General features: G+C 38.3%; 1 protein-coding gene across 2 annotated transcripts in view; it reads left to right on the forward strand.

Annotated features, from left to right (window-relative positions):
- Positions 1-10,769, forward strand: part of TRMT11 (tRNA methyltransferase 11 homolog) — a 55,376-nt gene extending 44,607 nt beyond the window's left edge. For both annotated transcript variants that reach the window (XM_025382864.1, XM_025382865.1), the window contains exon 13: positions 10,198-10,769. In XM_025382864.1, coding sequence (XP_025238649.1) covers positions 10,198-10,329 — 132 coding nt within the window. In that variant the 3' untranslated portion in view covers positions 10,330-10,769. The remainder of the gene's footprint in view (positions 1-10,197) is intronic.
- Positions 10,770-18,103: the final 7,334 nt, after the last annotated feature.

Below are 18,103 nucleotides of genomic sequence, written 5' to 3' on the forward strand. Positions count from 1 at the left end.
CCCACTAGCTCCAGCAAAGCAGGCATTTAAGGTATCTGCATCGTGCATCTTATGGTTCTGTTTAGAAAGAACTATTTTATTTGCAGAAATAAGCAGTTCTCTGAAGACTGAGAGAACATATGTCTTTATGGTTCCAGCATGTTTTTAAACTATGCCAATAAAACAGTTTTTAAAGTACTAGTGCTAAAAGACTCTTTGGCATAGGTCAGTTGAAAACATAAATATAACTCAGGGATTCCAAGGTATGAATGATGTAGAGAAATGGGAAGTTTCTCATGTATATTTTTGTATTTTTTCCTCATTGTATGTTTTTATATTTTTCTTATTTATCATATAGTTATTTAACTTAGAAGTATCTTTCTGGTGTTTTTCAAATTCACATGTAAACTTACATCCTCTTTCCACTTTACGATCTAAGAATCTAACCCTGAGATTTTTAATGTGTATTTTTTACATAAAGCATAAATGTACAATTTAGTAATTATAAAGTGAATGTCCATGTACCTGCCACCAAGGTCAAGGTTATAGGATAATGCAGCACTCCAGAAGAACCCCCCTTTGTGGCCATTGTTAATCATAAATACCTCCCTCTGCAGTGTAACCACTATTCTGACTTTTATGGTAATCATTATCTTGCTTCTCTTTTGTAATGTTGCCACTATTGAATTCATCCCTAAGCAATATAGTTTTGCTTGGTTTTGATCTTTGTATAAATGCATATTCGTTTTTATTAATTTTTATTTTAATGGATTATGGAAATTTAAAAAACTCACCTAGGAGAGGAATAGTCTACATTAAAGTGACAGCATATATATGTGCATGCCTGCACATGTTTTGGTCTGCTACTCAAGAAGGTGTTAAACAAGATTTTTAGTTTTAATGAAATATTAGATACAGTAACTAATAAGCGGTCATTAAATGTTTATCTAGTGTGTTGACTTTGTATTCTTTTATCATTTGAGATAAAGTTTTGAATTTTATAAAGTATAGATTCTAGCAGATAGCATGTAGAAAGTGTTAATACTTCTGTGTTGTCATAATAAGGACTAATATCCCCAATGCTTTTTTTATAATTATTAAGAAATTACGTATTGAGTGCCAGATGTCAAAGTTTAATCATTGTCACTCATTTTGAACACTCTAGATATGAAGATTTTAATACATATTAAAATAAAATATTTTCATAGATTTTAGGTAACTTACTATCATGTAGTGAAATTTTTAAAAAGTATAGATTATATGTAAATATCTAATTCAAGGATGAAGATTTCCAGTGGTACCTTGTTCTCATTAAGAATAATGCTAGAGGTTTCTCTTGATAGTATTGGATGCCAGACTTTTGACCTGCTTGTCCTTGGTTTGGAAATGGCCTAGTGCTGTTTATAGTTGTATAACTTTAGCACAAGTGGTTTCTATAGCTACTGTCCAGTACCAGATGTAGAACAGTGGGAAGCTTTGATAAGGAGAGCAGGATTTTTAAACAAAAGCCGGACATGGGTAATTACCCTGAAGCTGAACTGAGCCCCATTATATTCAGCACTGTCATTTAAATTTCATTTCACTCTCTGCTGATTACAAGAAAATAAACCGACCCATTGTTTTTCTCTTCCATCTCTTTGCCTTCTTCCTCACACCTTACTTAAGAATGTATATCGTAGCTTTAACTGGTTCCATGAATCTAAAAAGGTTTTCCCCACAAAATTAGATGAACACTACCAGTTTGGTGGCTTTCACTATGGTGACAGCATCACTGGTTTTTACTTATCATAGAATAAATTTCATAAGCCATTTGTATTCAAGCGTTTGCAATGAAACTGCTGTTTTGTATAAACCACTGTCACTTTGAGACTATAAATGACTTAAGGTTAATACTAGGGAGGTAGAAGAAATCATTATCTCATTATCAGGAACTGTCAGTGAGTAAAAGGACAGCTTAAACCTGACCTACAATTAAAATAGAAGCCATTTGGTTTTCTGCTGAATGACTATAGAGCTCTGAAACTTCATCCTGTAGAAAGTGGACGTATCGTATTTTTAAAGAATAGTGATTTTATAAATTGATGATCATCGTTAGATATTTTAACTGAAATTTCAGGAATTCTATTAAATTAACTCTTGGCAATGAAGGGACACCAGGAGAGAATTTTGTCTTCATCATTATATTGATAGGGAGTGGTGCAGGAGATGAGACTTCACAATGAAGCGAGTAGGAGCCAGTTTGTAGTAGAGGATGGGCATGGTGCTTGGGGCAAGGAGGATGATGAGGAAATTCATATCTGATAACTGCTGTTTGCTCTGTAAAGAAGGATGCACTTTTTTTTTTTTTTTTCTCTCTGAGAATAAATAAGCAGATACTAATGTAAGAATTGAGGACAGGTGAACTTTTAGAAAAGGTACTATGAGAAATAGGAAAAAAAAAGCCATTTGCTTAACAATTTTCAGATTCGTGTACTTTTCCTATTTTTGTATACTTTATTTCTCTTACTGAATTACGTCTTCCTTGAGAGGAAGGCCATAGTTTTCATCACGTGACATGTGTTTATGAGACCATTTGTGTCAGGTCTTGGGGCTGAACAGACTAAGGCTTCTTATCCTTAGAAAACTTGCACATCAGGAGAAATGGCCACTCAAACCATATTCCAACATAGCATCTTGTGTTCTGTAGTGATCTGTGAGAAGTGTTGTTGAACATAGAAAAGCACCTACCTAAGGAGATGGTGCTTTTGAGGCAAGAGAGGTGGGGAATTTGGTTGGAAAGCCAAAAATTTAAGCAAGGTACAGAATGAGAGGCATTGTGGTACATGTGGGGGGAACCCTGGACTTCAGCGGAGCTGGAAATACTGAGCAGTGAGGGAGGAACAGCTGGAGATAACCTGGAAGACTAAAGAGAGGGAAGCCCAGTGTTGAGGGACCTTACCTGCTGTAGAGTTTCAAATTTATCCTGTTGGTAAAAGGGCAAGCCCATGAGGGATGTTTGGAAAGTGGCAGAAGCTCTGTGTTCTGTGAAGGGCCTCTGAACTTCACTTTGTTAGTAAATTTGAGCCATGGAAGGATACCTGTGATACCACTGAGGAGGTTCCTGGCATGGTCAGGCAAAGATGATGAGGCTATGAACCAAGGAAGCTAGAATAGAGATTGTAGAGGGCATGGTGGAATTGAGAATTTTCGGGGGAGGTAGATGTGGCAGGACTCTGACTAATTGGATAATTGGGGTGAGGGAGATGAGCTAGGGGTGAGGGAGATGAGCTAAGGGTGATATTTCAGAAATCTGGCTTGGGACAACTGAATGGATGATTGCTTTCTTGTATGTTTTTATTCCCCACCCTTATTCCCAGGACCATGGTGCAGTGCTGCTTTCTTAGGCCGCTATAATAATCTTCTACTGATTTTTCTGCTTCTGCAGTTTCTTCCTCCATTCCATGTCCTACTTGGTGGCCAGAATACCTTTCAGAATATAAATAGATAAGGCAACTCCTCTACTTAAATCTCATCAGTGGCTTTCTGTGGAATTTAGAATAAAATTCAGAATCCTTTACATAACCTTTATGTCAGCCTGATCTACTTCTGACCTGTCCAGTCTCATCTTGTGCCACCTTCCCTTTTGCTTGCCAGTTGTTATCCACCCTGGTCGTCTTCTTTCAGGTCCCAGAATGGATTTACCTCCTGTTAGTCTCAGAGTCTTCTCACACACACTGCGTTTCCTCTTCCTAGAATGTTTTCTTCCCCTCTTTTCATATGAGTAAATTTAATTCATCCTTTAGGTCTCAAATAAATTTCACTTCCTTAGAGAAGCCTTTCTTGTCCTTTCCCTTCACCCCTTCTGAGTAGGTGTTTCCTTTTATTCTTACTGCACTCTTTTCTTCCCAGTGTTTAATCACGGTTTGTAAGTATATGTCTGGATGTATATTGTTTAACGTCTGTCTCTCCCACCACTATACAAGCTCTGTGAATTCACAGACCTTGACTCTCTTGCTCACCATGCAATAAATATTTATGGAAAGAATAGTAACTTTTAAGTGATTACTCTGGGCCATTCTAGTATAAAAACAATCATATCAGTGGTATTTAAATCATCCATTTGAAGGAAGAGTACGAACAGATAGTTATGGCTAGCCAAAAGTTTTCTGTTAGAAAATACATTGAATTTTATCATTACCCTGATATTACTCTTCAAAAATCACTAGGACAAAAACATTTTAATCCTATGATTCCTAGGCCTCATTTCTCATGAGAAGCAAACCAATAAAGCAGCTGAATTGACATATTGTGGAAAATTATAACACCTTCCCTTTATTTAAGAAGGAGGTGATAAAAGAGAATAGCAAATACCTGGGAGAAGGCAGTAATTAGGAGGATAGTTTTATCTAAGTGGAATTCTCAATGAAGAATCTTTCGTATCTTGGAAGTCTGAGCAGTTTATGATGGTCAGTTTGAAAAAACTTTTTATATATATGCATTCTCACGGTATAATCCAGAGGGTCATGAGTTGCGTTTAAAGCATCAGTTTCAAATATGACTACAGAACATACAGCTTGATTTATTTTCTTGAGAATGAATTCCCCATTAGATTAAAATTTATTACAAGTGGCTGAAATACTTTTAGCATCATTTTTTGTTCTTTTTAATGCAGTATTTTTGATGTATAGTTGTAAACGTAAAGATTGACTTGAATAAGGTCACATTTATATACTTTTTCTTTCTTGTTCTAGAGAGTAATTTGGAATTTTAGGTTGGACACTGAGACAGTGTTACACGTTAGAATCGCTGAGGTGAATATGTAGTCATCTATTTCTCCATCATTCTTTAAAAATGAAATGGTGTGAATAAATGCTAACATTCCCTGAGGAAAAGGCCAGCCTGGTCATGTTGGGACTGTGGGACTCTAGATGTTTACAGCAATCCAGGACTCACAAACAGCTTTCAGAACAGGGTGCTCCTGGCAGATGTATGGTCTGCTGTGCTGTAAGCTATTTCAGTTCACATCAGAAAGTACTCCAAAGAAGGGTTACTATGCTCCAGCCAGTAGAGGGTAGTGTACACATAAAAGTAAACTACCGATTTGTAAGCCTGCCTTTGGTTTCTTTGGCAAGTGTGTTAAAATTCCTCGAGTGGTTTATGTTTAGAATTAGCAGTACTGATAGGACAGGAAATTGGCTGGGTGGGACAGTGGTTAAAGGAGTCCTGCCTAAAAGTTTAGATCTGAAATATGTGCTACCATAATGTTGCTGTTCAGTGAGGAATGTCCTCTAAATGTCAAACTCTATTTTGAATGACCCACTAATCTGCCATGTGGGAAATTAACTCTTTAGCCATTGTTTTGATGTAATTTCTACTGGAAAAAAAAGAGAATCATAATGGGAAAAACATGAGTTTTGAAGTCTGATTTAGGCTACAATTCTGGCAATGCTTCCTACCAGCTGTGTGATTTGTGGTAGATTGTTTAAACTCTTTAGCCTCCTTGTGTCCCTATCTGCATAATTTAGATGATACTCTTCTGCAAAAAGATACAGAAAATTAAATAATTATGTAATAACACATAGTTGGTAGGAAATGTATCTTCCTTTCTTGAATCATAACTTGTATGTTTCTTATAATGTTTGCGATTGCTGATTGTCTTAAAAGGATCAATGATAGGGCTGAATGCTGTGTATCTTCCTTAAGTAGCCATTTATGGCTAACACAAATTTACCTACAGAAACTCTTCTGATTATAAAAAATGATAATAGTATAATCAATAGTCTTAATATTTTATTCATATCATCTTAATTACTACCAGTGGTTAAGAAATTTGGAAAGTGTAGTCGTTTTATCACCATAATCTTCTCTCTTGCCGTTTCCTAATTCTTGTGTGTTTTTATTTTTCCATCAAATATGTTTTGCTTACTAAACATTGGCAGAACGCGGGTTTTATAATACGTAGATGATATCACAATGAATAGTGGTAGACAGATTTGGAAATGTTAGCAAAACCAAAAGTCAAACACTGGGGTGAGCTTGAGTTAATGGGGGAGATCAAAGATTGTATTTGCTGAGGATACTCTTCTCCTTTTAAGTAAGCACTTTGGCCTTTGAGATACTGTGCTGGAAAAAAAAAAACTTGCAGATATTCCTGGTTGAGATGTGCAGGGAATGTGAATAGAGAAGAGTCATGAAAAGGTGATGAAAAATATGTAGAGTTGAGTATCATCATCTCAGATGTAAGCCCTGGCAAACTAAACTGAAGATAGGATGAAAGAGAGGTAGAGAGAAAAGAGAAAACAAAAATGAGTTTGCCATTTTATTTAGCATTAAGGTAATATAAGTTCTGAATGCTGCGTATAGTTTATTTCATATGGTCTGGGTGTATTTTAAATGTGTATTGTTCATAGGTATGTGGTATTTATATGTATGATTATATGTGATATGTGTTGGACCATAGACATACTGAGTGTTTTGTGAGAAACGTTTTATGAACTATGGTCTTTCCACTTTAGTGAAAACAGTAGCCAAAGTCCTTGGAATGTCTTACTCGAAGCAGGACTTGTGCTGCTGGGTAATAGACTGGCGCCTGCCAAGTCTCTGGCTGCATAAGGGATTTGGAGCTTTTGGGTTTTCCAGAGTTTCTGTTATAAATGATATTGTGTTTTGCAATCAGGAGTCATTTGGTCTTCTAGAAAGGGGGCATTTTATCACAGAACGCAAACATACACTTTACACTGATTCTGCTCTACTACCTGGGAAATAAGAAAATAGGATTTTCCCCCGAGGAGTTGCATTTCTAAGGGTAATGATCTTTCCCAACTTCTTCAGTAGCATGTATGTCTTTGCCACTGTGTCCCCATAGCACTGAATAGAACAGATGGTCTTTTAAGGGCTTATTTTGCCTTTATTCTGAGAGGTCTAAACTATTACAATAAAGAATGTCTTAAGTAGTAAATGTTTTCTCAATAATCGTTAGCATACATTTTAATCATTACTTTTGGATTTTTCAGGCTTTTGCTGTTCATTCCCAGTCTCTGACTCTGATCTTTATATTCTCTGACTTTATTACCAATAGTTGCCCTATTTCTATCCCTCCAGTCAAAGACAAACTATTTTATTAAGCCCTTCCTTTGGTCCATGGAGGAAGCCCATCTTCCGTTGTGCTTTGGGCTTTGTCTTCTGCCTCCCTCTTGTGAGCTGCATAACCACACCTTAGGTCAGCTAGGTACGCTAGTAACTGAGCCTGGGTCAGTTTGCTGGAGTCATGTTTCTGTCCTACCTTAGTCTCCTTACTACTGCAGTTCTAGAATATTCCATGAAGTAATCCACAGGCAGTTCAAGGGGGAGAGGGAGGTGATCTTGCATGGCCTAGAGGGGCCATGAGAGTAGTGGACACAAGGGCAGAGCTGGGAAGTCCTTTATTGCTTGACTGTATTCTGAGTCCCCTTGTACAGAAGAAAGTGAGATGTCATTCCGCAAAGTGATAGGTAATTGAATGTAAGTACCAAATACCAAGGGAAAAGTCTGAGAATTATGGACAATTTGAACTTATTTAGATTTTAGCCAAGTGGTTGGCATATTAAATTTGCACTTTAATAAATTAGATTTGGTCTCAGTATGGAGAATACACTAGAGAAGGAACCGCTGAAGGCAGGGCAGCTGTCCATTTAGGGAAAAGAGGCAAGGATGACGGAGGCCTAGATTAAATATTGGAGATATGAGTGGAGAGAAGTGGATTTGAGATGTTTAGGATATACAAGCTAAGATTTTAGGACTGACCAAATCTGAGAAGAGGGATTTGACCCAGGTTTCTGATTTTGATGACTGGATGGGGAACAGTGCCAAGAATTGTGAGGATCAACATAGTAGCCGAAAAGATGACAGCAACTGGACATAGCTTTAAAATAAAACCAAAGAAAAACATTCTGCCAGGATTAAGCTAACATAGCTCAGGAGGTGGTCAAGTTTTCTTAGTGATCTTACTGACATAAGGACAGATTTCGAATACCTGGAGGAGTAATTGATGGACTTCAGTCAGACTTTTGATAAAAGTTGAAGTAGTTGACATTAAATGGTGGAACACTGTTCTGTGTTGCCGTTGTCCTGGCACAGTCCTGATTATGTGGACCAGACTTGAGTCCACCTGTGGAGTCACCTGTTCTTTCAGGGTTTTGTTATCCTTCAGCTTCCCTGTGGTTCTTATACCTCCTCTTGATATGAAAAGTCTGTGCCATTGAAATATATCCTTAGTTAATAGGCCTTCATTAGTAAGACCTCTTATCCAGTTCTACTCCTTTCTTGGTGGGCAGCTCAGCTGTCATGGCCTCAGTCCATCACCTATATTCTCAGAGCTCCTCCTGCTTCGTAAGTTGGGGAAAAAGGTAGCTCTTTTGGAGAAAACCTCATTACCTTGTAGTTAAGGGTGCAGTCTTTAGAGTCAAACAGATCTGTGTTCAGAGCCTAGCTCTGCCACTTACCAGGTGTATTATCTTGGGCCTGTGCTCTTAAATAATTCCTCATCTGTAAAATGGTACTAATCTTTTACTTATTTCTTAGAACTGACAAGTTTTATTAGGTAGTACATATAAAGCATTTAGTATTGTTTTTGGTCCATACAAAACACCCAGCAAATGTTACCTTTCATTTGGCATCTTTAGTTGTATACCTACACGTTGACTCTCTAAAATTGATCTTTTTGGGGATTGTATGTAGCCTGAAGTTATTAATAGTAACCTTTGACATGTTTTCATGTGCTTGCAGGAATTTGGAACTGTAATATACTTAGGTGCCATAAAATTTCGGTAGCTACCTATATCTCTTTGATGAATCAGGAAATCTGGGCATGTTTAATTTGTAATAATTGAGTTTTTGGTGTGATTTAAAAATACATATGGCAAAAATAGTTTCTGAATGAACAAATGTGCCAACATTATTTTGGCTAAACCTGGATTTTTATTAATGCTAGGTATGATGGAAAAATGAAGGTACTCATTTTATACAGGCAAAAATATTTTTGCAAAAATGAAAAAATATTTTGAGGATTGTTATATTCCAGATATATTTTTATATTTTTAGCTACCATTTTGATACTGAAATCAGGATAAAAAATCATGTTTTCCATTTAAGTCTCCACACTTGTCTTCAAAATCACATTAATCTAGGTGTAATTGAATATGAATTTATAGAAGTACATGGGAAATGAGATTTTATGTCTAATTAGATATTTTTCACAGTTGGATGAGAAGCCAGTGTTCCAGTGTTTCCTGCCAGGAACCTCAATTTTCTAAGCCAAAATATGTTTGACATTTTCACCCAGGTTGATATTACCATTAGATGTCAGTCTGAGCAGTAGTCCTTACTTGTCTGTGAAGTCTACAAGTGTGGAAATCTCTTGTTTAGCCTGTATCTTCATCTACTATGTTCACTTAAAGTTTCCACGAATTGTTTATTTCATTAACTGAATATGGAAATACCCCCAGACAATTTTGTGTGTCTGTATGACCTCACACAAATGTATTATTTTGTTGGTTCCCAACTTTTTCTTGAGTAGAAGCTTCCTTGTTTAGTAATTATTATTTTTTTTTTTTTTGAGACGGAGTCTCGCTCTGTTGCCCAGGCTGGAGTGCAGTGGCGCTATCTCCGCTCACTGCAAGCTCCGCCTCCCGGGTTCACGGCATTCTCCTGCCTCAGCCTCCCGAATAGCTGGGACTACAGGTGCCGCCACCTCGCCCGGCTAGTTTTTTGTGTTTTCGGTAGAGACGGGGTTTCACCGTGTTAGCCAAGATGGTCTCGATCTCCTGACTTCGTGATCCGCCCACCTCGGCGTCCCAAAGTGCTGGGATGACAGGCGTGAGCCACAGCGCCCGGCTGTTTAGTAATTTTTATCCATAGGCACAGATGACTCCAGCATGTGCTGAACTTGGAATCAGAAGAAAGTTATAGCCTTGACTCTGTTACCTGGAACCATTCTCTTTGCCCTGAGGTAAAAGAAAGAAAGAAAGAAAAGAAATTTGTCCTCTGTTCGGAGGACTTTTGTGAGGCTTTCATGAGGTAAATGAAAACACTTTGGATATCCAAGCATGATAAGGATGTAAAGTGATGGCATATTTCTAATTCAAGTAGTGAAGGAAAATAAATATGCACTAGAGGGTGAGATTTTGCTTAAGGTAAACAACTGCTTTGGTATAAGCTAACTAAAGAAATAATTTTTACATTTTGTATTTTCCAACCAAACAGAATCGGGACCAGTATTCACATCTGCTAAGTGATCATTTTCTGCCATACCAAGGTCATAATTCCTTTCGTGAGAAATATTTTAGTGGCGTAACAAAAAGAATTGCCAAGGAAGAAAAATCCACCCAGGAATGAAAATTAAGATTTTGACAATAAAGAGAGAGTAAGAATTTGATTTAGAAAGACATCTGGATGTGAACTTTCATGTATGATCCAGAAAATATGTACTGTTTTAAAATATTTTATATAGAAAAGCTACAAAGTAAATTGGGCAATGCTTTTAAAGTTATCTTTGTTATATAGACTTTTTTGTTGTATGTATTACAGTCTTTATAATCTTATTTAATATATATTTGTACTTCCAAGTACTGATGGAGATGGACTCAAAACAGTTATTTTTTTACAATTAATCTACAAAGGGAGTTAATATTGTTGACTTTTAAAACATCTGCTGGATATATTATAAGCAATTAATAGTAATTAAGAATGTATTCATTTGGTAGATATGTTTATTTGGTTTTTGATGGTCATTGATTTACATTGCCACTAATAAACCATATTGAGAATTTCTAAAATTTTGTCATATCTAGTTGTCTTCAGGGGGGATGTGATGAGGGAAATAAATTTTTATGTAGAAATTCCAGACAAGGAAGTAATAACAGTGCTAATAGTGATGATAAGAAAGGCTAAGACCTGACAACCTAAAAAGATTCCAAACTCCTTAAGGCCTGTCTACATTCGAAGCTCTTTTGTACCTTGGATTTGCTCCTGCATTCCTAACCAGTGACTGTTGGTCAAGTTGACTACCCACAATTTTTGGTTTAGAAAGTAACTGATAGTTAAAAGCAGTAACAACAACACAAATGCTTGATGGTTCCCTAATAGTATTAAGCCTAATCAGTGCCCTTTGAAATAGAAGCTATATTTTTCTTGAAGGAGAAACTTTGCTGAGTCCACATTGTGTCCATCATGAAAATATCTTGCTTGAAAACCACTATACCCATTAATTCAGGATGCTAATAGCTTTCTTGCCTTTAGTGGTCAAATGTACCTCAGCAGGGTGGCAGTAAACGGATCTTCTCTCTCTAACCAGAGCCTATATTATTTATTATTATTATTATTTTAGTGTTACTGCTGACTTTTATGGACTCAGAGTATTAATGTGCGCGGCTTAGGACCTCTGAAAGCTCAGTGCTGCCCAAGTAAAGAGACATCAGGCTATCTGCTTTGGTCTCTCTCCTTTTCTTGTCTTGCAGCTCGGGATTTCAGCAGCAGATCTCAAACATTTCACTGATTATTTTGTTTGGGTTTCTGGATGTGATTTGTGGTACACTGGGGGGAAATCTAAAAGTATTCAAGGATGATTTATTTTCAGTATTTCTGTTATAAACCATCTTATTTAAAATGTTTCAAGGTTACATGGGGGGTGAGATTGAAACTTCGTCACTGACTCAATTTGGAATATGAGATTTTAGCTTAGCCCCTTTTTTGGGTGGTCACAAAAATTAGTCCAAATAGTTCTGGGAAGTTGCAATATTAATTTTAGTCACATTATCCTTAAAAATTATCCAGCACTTTAAAAAATATTTGAAATTATTTGTTATTATTACTAATTGAGGTCTTCTAAACTATAATTCCTATTATGAGGCTTATTTTCGTATTTAATCAGGAAGTTCACTTTCCCATTCCTGAAATGTCACTAGGCTCAGAGTATAATCTGTTTAGTTGGTACTCATAAATAAAAAAGAAACCTGATTACTTCCAAACTAATTTTGGTTTTAGAGCATAGGTCTCAAGCCCTCTTAACGAGAGAGTTTTATTTTTTGGCGTTAGGATCTTATTACTTTCAGCGTAAGTTACAGCAGATCATTTCCAGGATTGCTCTGGTTTTCTATGTTACCACTGTATTCCTCATGTGCTTACAGCAACAATATCACCTAGCAAATTGCCTGCATTTCAGATGGTCCTGTAGTCTGGATTTACGGTATAATCTGTGAAGGAATTCCAGGTGGTCTGTGGACTGGCCTATTTTAATGTTTATAATATGACAAAATCTGTAATTTTGTTCCTGGCGTATATTAAATATCCATAAAATCCAGACGGTTACCTTGGTGGTGTTTCCTCAGAAGTGCCTTCTTCCTGTCTATTCTGGTGAGTACTTTTTGCTGTGATAGCTGGGAGGGAATAGTGGAGTAGGTGGTCTTTGTGTTTAGCCGAAGTGGCCAGCAGATTTTAAACGTTTTAAAGCCACTTCCTGCCCAGGGTGACCCAGCTTTGGGCCAGCTTGCCACTGACTTCCTTATGACTAACTCTTTAAATACAAGGATTGAGCAATAAAATATTTTCAAACTGTTTAAGCTCTGGGAGGTAAGTCAGTATTGCCACTATTTCCTTGTTGAGAAAACTCACTCAAATATTGAGATTCCCTACATATTTAAGAAGACTGGCAATTATAAGTAAAAACAAAACAAAACAACAATAACCTTATTTCAAGTTTCGTAGGGGAAAGTAGAGTATGTGTTAACATCACAGGAGGCATTGTAGTGGGTGTGTTTATTTTATTGGGTTAGAATTGTGCTTTAAAAGTTTGAGACATGGAAATAGCTTTTAAGGTAATATGTTTTATACTCGTAAATTAAAGAAGCAGGGATTTGACTTTTTTTCAACACCGGGAAATTAGATGTTGAGGTTGTGTTACATAGATGCCAATATAAGCAACTCTGGTTCTTGAATAAAAGTTCTTAGTCATTTGGTGTTAGAAGAACTGCTGACATCTTATGCTGGAAATATTATCAAATATTCCTTATCCAAAGAGATATGGAATAAAACATAATGTTTCTCTGTTGAAAACTGAAGGTGACTTTTTTGGGAAATGATCTTATTTTCCATCCCATTGTAATAAATCTCCCTTGAAAAAGCACAGTGGAACTAAGCTCATGTTAATAGTTCTAATAGGAAAAAAATGCTTCGTAGATAAAGCAAGGCATAAATAAACTCATTAATGCATTGCAGTGGTGGAAATGGAGGTAAGTGTTGCCAAGGCAATTGATGACCTTATTGTTGACCTGCTTGACCAAAAGAGAATAAATTATACCAAAATAAGAACCTTGGCTCTTTTTGCTGGGTTATGGTTCTGTTCCATTATAAAGTTATTTAGAAAACTAAACACTTGTAAGAATCTTTGTTCTTAGAAGGATTGTATTCATAGAATAAGTGAAATCTACTTTGATTTCCAACTCACCCACTCCCATTTTTCTCAGATATTTATCAAGTAATGTGATTTGTAATTCAAACAAAAAAAGTGCCTTAATCCAGAACATACACATGGAGACAATAACAGCAGACTGATGGTGTTTGTACTTTACTAAAACATTGAGATCTTCTCTAAAACAGAGTGGTTTGAGAGCATAACATCTAGAGTGTAAAGAATTATAATGGAATGGTAAACATACTGTGATTCTATCTGGTCACAGAATCATAGAGACCAGCACATTCCTGTCTATCCTTTGGGGTGAAAAACTAGGGAATGTGACCCTTTTCCCTTAAAAGAGATCTGCCTTACAATGTTCATATGTTTCACTGTGTGGGATAAGCAAGTTGACATTTAGACATAACTGAGGCCAACCTGGAATTTGGCTCTTATCCCTTCCTTTATAAGCCGTTGTAGACAGGGCTCTTTGGGGGATGGAGGTTTAATTGTAATGGCAGTCTCTTAAGCCTGGGTCATGGAACAATATAGGGCTTAGCAGATGAATGTTAAGATAAGTCAGCTTCCCTTATGTAACTGTTAGCCCTATTTCTTGTGATATTAGGATGTGGTTAGTATATTTTTGTTTTAAAATTTGAAAGTTCTTACTAAGATAATCATGTTGCAGTCATGCCAAAATGAATTGCCTAAAAAGGAACCTGTTTTGACCTCTATGACTTTAAAAATCTCTCCTTTAATCGAGCTTCCCTGGCTCTCTCCTGAGGATTTATCGGAAGAACTCCATTTTGGCTAATGTGCAGCAGTAAAGATTAGCTGGGCTTATGTGTGAAGTTAGTCAAATTAAAAGAAAAGGAAATGGCTGAGGAGAAAATTAAAATTGAAAATGTAAATGGTACTTATGATATTGGAGTTGTGCTTTGATGGACTGCTAAAGTAATGTGTTGTAAGTTGGGGAAGTGGGTCAAGATGGGCAGAGTTGTTATTGGTGAGTTTTAAAAATCTTTAAGAGTCCCTTAATGTTTGTGTATAAATCTTGGAGTATCTCACCACAAGTTGGAGTGAATTCTGCACAAAGAGCAAAATGGCCTTTGCATTTTTCCATTTTTCGACAATTTATACCAATTGAGAAGCAATTCTCCATAGATCTCTTGCATTTCTATATGTCTTTCTAAGGAAGGCACAGACTTCTTGTATCCTGTACTGTCTTTTTGAGGATATTTGTATAGTGAACAATCTTGGAAGATACAGTGTCTTTCTCTCCCCTGTCTCCCCCTCCCTTTTAACTTCCAGAGCAGAAGTTTAAGTTTGTGTACAACCTCAGAAGATAGTGTCTTCCCTTCAGAGTAAAGGCATGCTTACTGCCCATTATAAAAGATTGAGTTCCCTAAGCTTAAGATTTCTTCTTTGTAATAAAACCTACTGTAAGTGCAGGCACCCATCTGGGCCTAATCCGGTCACTCTTCTGGGACTTGGGTATAAGGAATAACTGATTTTTAAAATGCTGATTATCAGGGCAGGCACCGTGGTTCATGCCTGTAATCCCAGCACTTTGGGAGGCCGAGGCAGATGGATCACCTGAGGTCAGGAGTTCGAGATCAGCCTGGCCAACATGGCAAAACCCCATCTCTACTAAAAATACAAAAATTACCCAGGCGTGGTGTGGTACACGCCTGTAATCCCAGCTACTCCGGAGGCTGAGACATGAGAATTGCTTGAACCTGGGAGGTGGAGATTGCAGTGAGCTGAGATTACACCACTGCACTCCAGCCTGGGTATGTCTTTTACCAGTGTCAATGAATATGGCAGGCGCTTGCAATAGAGCAAAATCTCAGACCCTTCACAGTTCTTGATGGATTTTGGTCATGAGGATGGGATGCGGACAGACACATAGCTTTCTGGAAGAGGAGGAGGGCTTTGGGGCTCATTAATAGGATTTATAGGAAGTCCTTAGTAATTGTTAGCAAGCATGTTGACCAAATTTCATGATCAACCTGATGATACATGGTCCTCAACCTCATTGCCTGTTAATGAGGAGCAAATGGGACAGTGGTTGCAGGCCAAGTATCAGAAAGTAGGTCCAGTGATAGCTACCCAAATGGTTCCTTGTTTTTTGCTAACCCTTTTCTGGGCATGGGGAGAGGTGTTTCCTTACCAGTTTGCCGGTTAGCTTCAAGTCCAAACCACTGTAAAAATTAGTACTAAGATATATCCTGGGTGGGCTGAAGGGTGTACCTCCTTAGACAATAGGTGAATCATTAGAACTTTGGTTGTTTTGCTTGGGACATATGGTGGCAGGGCACATCATGGTTGTTAAGGAACAAGGGCAACAAGTGGCCTATTTTGTGGCTCAGCTCCTCCTGGCAGTCTGTCATGCCAGACTTAACATCCATTCAGAGAAAATAAAGGATTTTTGTTTCCAGTGGGTCTTGGTTGCTTTCAGAGAGCATTGGCATCTCAGGGATATATCCCTGAGACAAACTCCTGTTAGAAAGGATAGAGAGGCATTAACTAGTATTTGGTCTTTTACTGCCCTGAATTGAGTTTACTATGCTGATGAAGGTGACCTACTGAAGAATGAGAAACTGACCCAGAGAATTCTAGATAAATTCTTGCAATTGGCCCCCCAACCTTGGAAAAGTGCTCTACCTTTTATGTTAAAGCTAGGCCAGAACTTAAGAGATATTTCTTGGTAATGGTGAAGATGCTGTTAATTAAGATGAACTCCTAAAAAAAGAAAAATGTCAATGTAAGTCAAGCTAGAGTCAGGTAAAGGACACAAACCCAGTGGCTTCAGTCTGAAGACCATGTGTCCATGGTTGCTGAGTCAAAGGGTCCCCAGTGCCAAAACATTGTCAGATTTTGCTTTGTTTTGGGAACCAAAATCATTGGAATTCCATTCATTTGAGCTCCAAGCAGCTGCTATACTACTCAATACTAAAAGTAGATGTAAAGCCTTGCATACTGGCATGGAACCTCCCACCCCAACCCCATGTTCCCTCGTTTCTCCCTCCACCTTTAACCTGACATCAGCTGCTTTAAGGAGAAAGATGGTTAGGGATGGGGCCCAGGACTTCTTATCTCAAAGGAGGACCAACCACCACAAGTACCCATCTGAATATGCTGGGGGACTTTATAGGAGAAAGGGGTGCAAACTTTTATGGCTGTGTTGAACACAGGTGCCCAGTTCACCATCTTACACAGTCCTGCGGAGGAAGGGTCCACTCAGTTTCAACTGATAGGGTTTGGGCAAAGTTCATAATAGGAAAGGAAAATTAACATGACTTTGTGGGTATAGCGTGTTGAACCAATTCAATGCACTGTTGTTCTTTTTGCATCTGAATATATAGCAGAAAATGACATGTTATATGCTTGAACTTTTCTGCCCCATAAGTGCTAGAGCCCAACAAGAAAGAGCCCTGTTTAGATAGGTACTGGTATCTTTGAGGCTACACAAACCTAATGATACCTTTGAGCTACAGAATATCCCGTAACTGATTACTTTGCTGATTGGAGACCCTGGTAAAAGGAGACACCCTTCATCCAGAGATGCCCTTGGAGTTTTGGATGCCTGGACTCCTTGACATGGCTGGCAAGGTACATGCCTTCTGAAAAACAACTAAGTATTAGCTACGACTGATGTGGACAGAGGGCAGGGAAATTCTGGGTAGAAGAGGGCAGTGCCCTGACAAAGGCCCCACCCTCAAGCCCGGAAACCCGCGGCCCTAATTGGGAACAGGCATTCCTGTTTTTGTGCCCAAATGTTGCCTTTTGGCCTGCCATTCCCCCTTATCCTGTACCCGTATAAACCCTAAACTCCAGGCTCCACAAGCAGAAGAGTGGCAGAGAAGAAGAGAAGAAGCATCTGAACGTCAAGAGGAGTTTGGCTGGAGATGGTTGGAGAGAAGATTGGTTGCAGGATGGCTGAACTCCAGGGGAAGATCATCCTCCCACTCCATCCCCTTTACAGCTCCCCATCCACCCCACTGACAGCCACCTCCACCACTCAATTAAAGCCCCACATTCACCATCCTTCAAGTTTGTGTGTGACCTGATTCTTCTTGCATGCTGGACAAGGACCCGGGTATCAAGAGGGCAGGGTGTAAAAGACTGTCACCCTGACTCTCCACTGAGCTGATTTAACACTTGGCTGTCCACAGACGGCAACTGCTAAAAGACCATTAATTGTAACACACGCCTAGACGCTACTGTGGGGCTGGAGCCCAAAAGCGCTCGCCCCATCTCCTGCATCTGCCTGTCTGCGTTCTCCCCTTCCCATAAGGGGTTTGAGCCACACCCCTGTCGCAAGTTCCATGAAGGAGTCAGGCAACTCTCCTGTTTCACTACTGGGCTTCTATCAAAACTGAACACTTGAGCCATCCAGTCTGCCGTTCCCTTTTTGGAGTAGATCAAACAGACCTCATGACTACTAAAGTGGAAAGGGTCCAACTGGCCTTGCTTGTCATAGAAAATCATTATATACAATAATCATTAATGCAACAGACCTAGCCCCAGTGGCATCTTGGATTTACATGAAAAAGTGGCAGCTAATCCTTTGGGGAAAACTTTATTGCCTATTCCATTGCCTGAAACAAAGCCCCTGGCTTAGCACCCTCATTTCGTAAAGGTTACATGTAGGGGATTTAAAAATATATTTAGGTGGCATTTAGGAGATTCCTCGAAATGCCTGTTGCTTCTTTCACT

The sequence above is a fragment of the Theropithecus gelada genome, chromosome 4 (genome assembly GCF_003255815.1).
Source record: "Theropithecus gelada isolate Dixy chromosome 4, Tgel_1.0, whole genome shotgun sequence".
NCBI lineage: Eukaryota > Metazoa > Chordata > Mammalia > Primates > Cercopithecidae > Theropithecus > Theropithecus gelada.